Below are 8,361 nucleotides of genomic sequence, written 5' to 3'. Positions count from 1 at the left end.
TGCTAAATAGGGAAAGATTTGAAAACATAAGCTAATTTTAGTCATAAACTTGGCCAAATAATATAGCGTGTTAGGTGATAAATGCGGGTTGAATTGAATGTAAGTTGACCATAATGGGTCTTGTTAATAAATGGATGGTTAATGGTTTATCGACCCTCCAAAATTTTGTTTGACTGAATGGGGTTAGGCTTAAATAAGTTAAAATACAGGTCATAACTCATCTTGCTTAACTCTTAAGTTTGAATTGCTTTATTTATTTTTTAAACATTCGTTAGTACCTTATAAATATTCTTTGTACCTTATCAAACAAAAATAAATTAATAAAAAATTTCATAAATCAATTTGAGCTAGATATCAAATCAGTGTAAAAAAAACCCTAGCACACACCATAAGTTTGAGGATCATGTGCATATTTCTCTTGTTTAGACTTTGAATAAGGAGAATCTTTACTCATTAATCCTTTCCTATATATATATGCTTGACTAATACCTCTTTTTTACTCAACAAGCATTATATATATGTTTGTCATCAAAAAAATATTAACAAAATATGGATTCATCAAGCAAATTGTTCCAAATTTCTAGAGAGTTATCAGTAGGACATTCTTCAAGAATTTATTATTATAGAAGAGGTGAAGGGGTTCCATTTGAATGGGAAAAGCAGCCTGGAACCCCTAAAATTAATCCAACAAAAGAAAATGTCAATATACCACTTAGCCCTCCACCTTCATTTCAAAGCTTAGGGCTTACTAAACCTTGTTTTGATGATCATGATGAATCAAAACATTTCAAGGTTTGGCTTACAAACAAGATGAAGAAATTGCATTCATCAAAAAGATTTGTGAAATCGCGCGATGGAGACGATTCGTTTAACAACTCTAGTTCATCTTCATTTGATTCAAACACTAAAGAGAGGGATAAATTTTCAAGGGATTTAATGGAGGATTCATATTGTTGCAATCTCACATCAATGGTTGGTAAATGTTTTAAATTTTATTTTCATTTGTCATTTTGTGTTAGTTACTCTGTTTCAAATTGTTTGTCTTGTTTTAATTTGACATGAAGTTTAAGAAGAAAAAAAATTGTTTTGATTTGACATAGAGTTTTTTTTAAAAAAAAAATAAGTCTTGAGGTCTTAAACTAAATATATGTAAAATATACTAAAATATTTTTGTGGTGAAAACATATTATGTGAAAAATAAAATTAAAGAGTTAATACAAAAAAGTAAAAGGTATTTTGTTTTCAAAACAATTTGAAAGGGAGAGAATAAAAGATTTAGCATTTATTTTAATTAATTTTTTTTTTGATTATTTCCTTCCAAGTATGTTATAAATATCATGTCCTTTAAATAATAATATCAGGTAATCTTCCATGAAAGGTGGGATTATTAGCAACTTAACAAATATGGAAAATTACATGCAACAAAAGGTTGATATAATTATAGTGATAGTATAAATATATATACTTTAATATAAGTAAGTAAATCTTTTCCTGAATAAAAGACTTAATGTCATAATAATTAGAGTGAAGTGGTTAAAACATATCTAAATTAATTTGCTGTGAATTATTATTTTTATTTTTGAACTATGTCTAATACTAATAGAACGCCCATATGTTTGAATAAGTGAATTTGACAGCGCCCCAGCTAACAAGCTTTAATGATATGTATGTAGGCTGATTAAAATAATCTTATAATCCTATATACACACACACACTAATTATGACATCTAAAACAAAAAGAAGAAGAAAGAATAAGTGGTTAAATCAATTACAACACCTTGAGCGAAAAATCCACATCTTTTACGGTCTGAGACTCTGAATAATGATTAAAATACTTGTGAGGTAATATTTTAGAAAAGTTTTTAACTTCATTTAGACAAATGTATTAAGTATGTTTTAGTTCTAGACATAATTTGGAGACTAAAATAATATGTGTATCAAATTCAAAAACGTTTTCACCACTCCAGGTTAAAAAACTTATGCAAATATTTATTCACAAAAATAGTGAATGTGCGGATCTTGAATCATTAGCGTTCAGCGGAGACTCTTAGGAGTGAAGTTATATGATATTAAATTATAAATTAATAATCTACTATAACATATTCATTTATAATATGTTATTTATTCTAAGTTATCAATTTTTATACCAATTATTTGTAATTATCTTTTAAATGATATGATTTATTTAAATATTTTTACACATATGGTACTTTAAACTCTATTTGTAAATTAGCATTAACGTTTGGACTATAATTGCATTTGTTTTGCTTTTACTTTTGTGTGTTCTTTAAGAAATCGATTTGGTTTTGAGAGAACAGATTCTGAAAGATTCTTTTAACTTCCATCTTGAGAAAACAAATTCTCTCAAGAAGGAAGCCAAAAAAGAAAAAAAAATCCTAGTAATTTCTCAATTTTCTCGAGAAATTGACATAAATAGTCGTCCATCAAAATGATTACCAGCAAATGTATATTTTTTATATATTACCACTATCTTTGTCCCAAATTATATCACTCACTTTTCTTTTTAGTCAGTTTCAAAAAATTATACATTTTTATATTAAGTAACAGTACTTTAACTTTTAAATGCTCATTTTATCCTTAATGGAATGATTTATAGTCACAGAGCTAGCTAATTGTGTTGCAGGATAAAGAGGAGGGCTATAGAAAAATGCACAAGAGAGAAGAAAATGGTGAAAGATTATTTGTTGAGAGAATAGTTTCAAGAATGTCATCAGTAGACCAATCTTACTATAGAAGCACAGTAGAAGGAATTCCCTTCAAATGGGAAATGCAGCCAGGTACTCCTATGGCTATACATACACCACAAAATGAAGTCATTCCACCACCTAGCCCTCCACCAATGATACAAAGTTTGGCATTCCCTAAACCTTGTATTCCTCATCATGATCAAGACAATACACCTTCTAATACTTGGGAGAAAATCAAGAGAATGATCAAAAGTAGTCATCAAGCAGGGCGCCGTGATTCAGTTCTATCTTCTTCTATCTTGAAAAAGAAAGTGCTACCCTTGTCTAAACTTACAAAAGACGTCTTGGGGAGAAAATTTTGTTTCAATCCATGGAAGATTAAAGCAAATCTTGCGTCTTGACGCATATGAATTACATTATGGACTTCTTACTAAAGAGTTATGCGCACATATATAAGCCAACAATAGTATGAATGGGACAAGAACGTGATGAAAAGTTATATGTTTAACATATACAAGTTGAATTTGTGTATTGTTTCATCGATGTTTATTATATACCTCATGTGGAATTTGGCGATCGTGATCGTGTTAATTTGATGCATGGTATACTACATGGTGGAGAAATGGTATTAATAATACTTGATAATTTAGAAGAAAAATCATAACGAATTTTATGCCTTCTACTCCTGATGAGACAAGCAGAAAATTAACATGAGTGATAATCTACTAGGTAGATGCGTGTCAGCTTAAATACTACTTCCTCTATTACAATTTATGTGACAATCTCATACGTAATGAAATCTAAAAAATAAATTATGACTTTTTGAATCTCATCATTTTAAACACATCTTAATATGCATTTTAATATCAAAATAACAATATTAATTTGCATGAGTTAGTGATGAAAGTGAGCATTATTTTTTGGTACAACTCATGTAACCACTATTACATGTTTCACATTAATTACCCCACTGCATATTCTACAATATTTATTATTATCCCACTAATTTGTTATTTGATCTATGAAAAAAATTTACACCTAAAAAAAGTAGTGTTTCTTCCTTTGTGTTTGAGCTGAGAAATATTATATGAAGTATGAGAATTATGAGAAGTGGGTGAAAGTGAGGTTAGAGTAGTGAAAAAAGAATTGAGAGAAAGGAAAATATTTCAAGTTTCCAACTTATTGACTATACCAAAGAGATTAATTTTATGTTGAAGGAATTAAGGTGTTTTTTTTTGTGGAGCTTTGGATTCTTCTACTAGTCTGGAGCAATTTGAATTGTACAATGTTGTTGGTTGTTGTATCTTGGAGGGGACAAGTCAAGAGTTATACTACTGGATTGGTGAATATTATATCACAGTCAACTTGAATCTCCTTAAAAAGAGCAAAACATTTGTGTCCCAGCCTGAATATTTTTTGGTAATAAACTGTGAATATATTACCTCAACAATCAAAAAAATAACAATCTAAAGAGTACACTAGTTCCAATCCCCTTTCAGAAAGGTTATTGGCCTGCTAGTGCCTCAGTAATCAACTATACATTTCTGTCTCCCTATCCTTCTAGTTGTTGTATTAAGTTCCTACAACTATAAGCTCTTCTTGTACTCATTTGGCTTCCTATTCTTTCCTTCACCTCCTTTTGTATTTGATTGCTTACTTCTTCGGCTTGGATTATTAGGTTCCTAAATATTTTCCAATTTCTAGCTTTCCAAGTATGATATCAATGCTCCAAAAATTGTAGTTGCCACCTCCTTGTGGAACTTTTTCCAGTTCCTCTTTTTTAGCCATTGCAAAGTTTGTTTGACGTCGAAAAGAAATCCTCGACCATCTGGCCAAAGCTTGTTGTACTCCTCTAATCCATGTACGGTCAACAAATAAGTGTTGTTGCGTCTCCACCTGGTCGTCCACACATAGGTTACACTTCTCATCTCCAGCTAGCATGTTTAGCCTTTGGAGTCTTTCCTTGGTTAGTAATCTGTTCTGATAGGCCAGTCAAACTATGAACCTGTGTCTAGGCATCATAATAGAATTCCAAACTAGGTCCGCCTCTTGCATTCTCTCATGTCTTCCTATCATCGCATTGTAACTTCGAGTGACTGAATATTCTCCATTCGCAGTCAATAAATACACACCATTGGAAAACTAGTGTACCATGCCTCTTTTGAGTGTGTTAATTTTCTTCCAATACCAACTACAATCTGCAGGAACCTGATGCTCCCAAATGTTTGTGTCCTGATTTTTCATATATACTCCATGCACCCATTTGACCCATAAGGTATCATTCTTCCTAGAAAGCTGCCATATAAGCTTCCCCACAGAGGCAATATTCCATTGTTTGTTGTTCTTGATGCTCAGACCCCCATACTTCTTTGGTGCGCACATTGTGTCCCAAGAAACCAAAGCAATCTTCCTTTTATTGGTTAAGCATCCCCATAAGAAATCTCTGCAGATCTTATCCACCTTCTTGAGTATACATTGTGACAGCATAAACACTGCTCCCCAATAATTATAAATGGAAAATAGGACTGCTATAATGATATGAAGTCTTCCTGCATACGACAATGATTTAGAATAACCCGTGGTTACTCTGTTGGTTATCTTCTCCACTAGTACATGACAATCAACTTTGCTCCACTGTTTTTATGAAAGTGGCAAACCCAAATATGTGATTGGTAACGTTCCAGCCAAAAACCATGTCAGCCTAAGAAACTTCTTCTTTGTTTCATCATTTACCCCAGCACAATAGAAGCTAGATTTATCATTATTCGCCACCAATCCAGTAGCATCAGTAAAATGGTTTAATACCTCCATCACTCTTGTGATAGATTTCTCATGTGCTTTGCAGAATATCATCAAATCATCTGCAAAGATCAGTTGCGTGAGTTTAGTTCTTTTGCACATTGGATGAAACCTGAAATCTGATAGCTCACTCATTTTATTCAAACTTCTTGTAAGATACTCTATCACCAGTACAAAGAGTAAGGGGGACATTGGGTCACCTTGTCTTAATCCTCTTCTCCCCTCAAAGTATCCAAACCCATCCCCGTTAACCTTCACAATATATCTTGTTGTTGTGACATAAGTCATCATCACGAAGCTAGTGAAAGAGTTTGGAAACTCATATCCTATGCAGTGCTTCCTGAATAAAGTCCCAACTTACCATGTCATATGCCTTCCTGAGATCAATCTTCATTAGGCATCTAGGTGTAGTTTTTCTATTATAGTACCTAAGAATATCATGACATATCAAGACATTGTGGACTAGTGATCGACCATCCACAAATGCTGCTTGATTTTCTGCTACAATGCATGCTACAACCCTTCTTAGTCTAAGGCAAATAAACTTCGAAATGCACTTATAAAGCACATTACAACATGAAATAGGCCTAAATTGCCCTGCATTCTGGGGTACAGTTATCTTAGGGATCAGTGAAATCATTCTTGCATTAAGTTGTTTGAGTAATTTGCCTATATGGAAAAACTCCAAAATTGCCTTTGTCACATCCTTGCCGATTATTCCCCAAGCAGCTTGGAAAAAATCACTACCATAGCCGTCTGGTCCAGGATTCTTGTTCTTATCTATGTTGAACATGACCTGCTTCACCTCATTTTCAGTGTAAGGTCTAATCAACTCAAATTGTTCTGTGATGTCTAGGATTCTTCCAACCTTAAGAAAACTATTGAAAGCTCGAACTCTGTGGATTTGCTTCCTTCCTAAAAGTTCAGTATAGTAATCGACCATAATTTTTGCAATAGCTTCCTGTTCATGTTGGATCACTCCATGTTTATCCTCCAGCTGAGTTATTGCATATTGTAGTCTTCTATGCTTAATGACCGAGAAGAAGTACTTTGTGTTATCATCCCCCAATTTAATCCAAGTAGCTTTACTTCTTTGTTGTAGAAATATCTCTGCCATGTAGGATGAGCATCTGAACTTTGCATACTTCTCTTTCTCCTCCTGTTGTAGAGAACTATCAGTTGGTTGGCATTGGAGGGCTCGTTGGACTTGTAGCAGGACCAGTCTGAATATTTATTTATTCATTTTTGCTTATTTTATTTTCAATTATAATTTAAGATATATACACCTACACATCTTAATTTTTGAGTGGTCATAAAAACTTTTTAAACTTGTTAACTTATATCATGACTCAAATTTGACGGTTATGCCATGTGATAGGACACCGTTACTACCTCTACTAGACGAACTCTCTAAACTTAGTCCGATCCATGACAGGACACCGTTACTACTTTTTGTATGAGACTCTACAAGATGTGCTCAATTTTTATTGAGACTTTACAAGAAGAGCACAATTTCCGTCAGAGTTCTTAGGGTTATTCTACCCTAAAACCTAGATTATACCTATATAAAAGGTAATATATTTATTCAAGAGGCATCTAAAATATCACATAACTCTTGGATATTCATAAAGAGATCGAAATCTCGAATATCTCATAAACTCTAGTCAGTCGAAGTCCACAGCCTCAGGCCCAAAGCAATTCAAACAATAAAGCGATAAACTCAAAGATGACTAAAAAGGGAACACAAAACACCAAAGTAACCATTAGGCATAAAATTTAAGTTTCACGCCACCTAAGAGCATTCTAAAGATCTAAGACGACAATCAAGCTAAGAATCAACCTAAGCTAAGGCTTATCGACTAAATTACTAAGCTAAATAACCCAATATGGCCAAAATATCAACTAAGGATCATGCACGCCTACGAACTAATAATAAAACCTTCATAACAATCAAACTACTCAAATATATATATATAATCATGCTAAGTCAAGTCTAAAAGAGGAAAATCATAGTCTAACTCAAGGCAAAAACCGCATTGGAACTTTTACTCTGGAGTTTTTCCCTTTCGAAGTCATGCTATCAAAAACATGACAAAAATGCCAAAACAAGCACATCAATACCCATATCAATATAGAAGTTCAAAAATGGAAAAGCAACCAAAAAATGCAATTGTGGGACCCATGCACGGAGTCATAAAATTGACTATATCACGAGGCTCCAAATAACTCAAGGAACTTGTGCCCAAAAAATGAGCACAATTGAGCCACAATCAAGCCAAAACAACCCCACTAATATATTGCTTAAAAGAATAAAAAATGGAGAATTTAAGAGAGAATTGACGGGAATTACCAAGGTTGACAGAATATTAATTGATCCAAAAGTGTGCCCACCCTTTCCCTGACACAATCCAATAAGAATCAACGAAAAACTCCAAGGAAATCTCCCAAAATGGCAAAAAGACCGAGTCTTTTTAAGAACAAGTGCATGCTAAAACGGGATGAACTTTTAAATAATTGTTAGGAAATTTTACTCTCCGCAAAATGTCACGCCCCGAGATACCCCCGAGACGTGGACACGGGACCTAGGACCACAAGTGATCCCAAGCTAACCCTGCTGGCATGATCATGAGCATACTAAAAATAATAAACTGATGCGGAAGCTATAATCATAAATAAATCTGAAATGATGGGGAAAACCCATATACTATAACTGAGATGAATGAAAACTGATGAGTTTAATACAAAGAAGATATTAACTCAATACTAAGCTGAATCTATCTATGTCTGAAATAAGCCTCTAAACTGACTAGAAATGTTGGGACATGCCCCAACTAGATCTAGCAAAACTGAAACT

The 8,361-nt window shown here is 33.2% G+C and overlaps 1 protein-coding gene across 1 annotated transcript; it reads left to right on the top strand.

Annotated features, from left to right (window-relative positions):
- Nucleotides 1–398: 398 nt before the first annotated feature.
- On the top strand, nucleotides 399–3,364 carry LOC102591074 (uncharacterized). The gene is made up of 2 exons (XM_006361517.2): nucleotides 399–972; nucleotides 2,645–3,364. The coding sequence occupies exons 1-2, from the start codon at nucleotides 550–552 to the stop codon at nucleotides 3,107–3,109; spliced, it is 888 nt and encodes a 295-aa protein (XP_006361579.1). The 5' UTR covers nucleotides 399–549; the 3' UTR covers nucleotides 3,110–3,364.
- Nucleotides 3,365–8,361: the final 4,997 nt, after the last annotated feature.

The sequence above is a fragment of the Solanum tuberosum genome, unplaced genomic scaffold (genome assembly GCF_000226075.1).
Source record: "Solanum tuberosum cultivar DM 1-3 516 R44 unplaced genomic scaffold, SolTub_3.0 scf00348, whole genome shotgun sequence".
Lineage (NCBI taxonomy): Eukaryota > Viridiplantae > Streptophyta > Magnoliopsida > Solanales > Solanaceae > Solanum > Solanum tuberosum.
The sequence above is the reverse complement of the archived record's forward strand: the minus strand, read 5'-3'. Positions and strand labels throughout refer to the sequence as shown.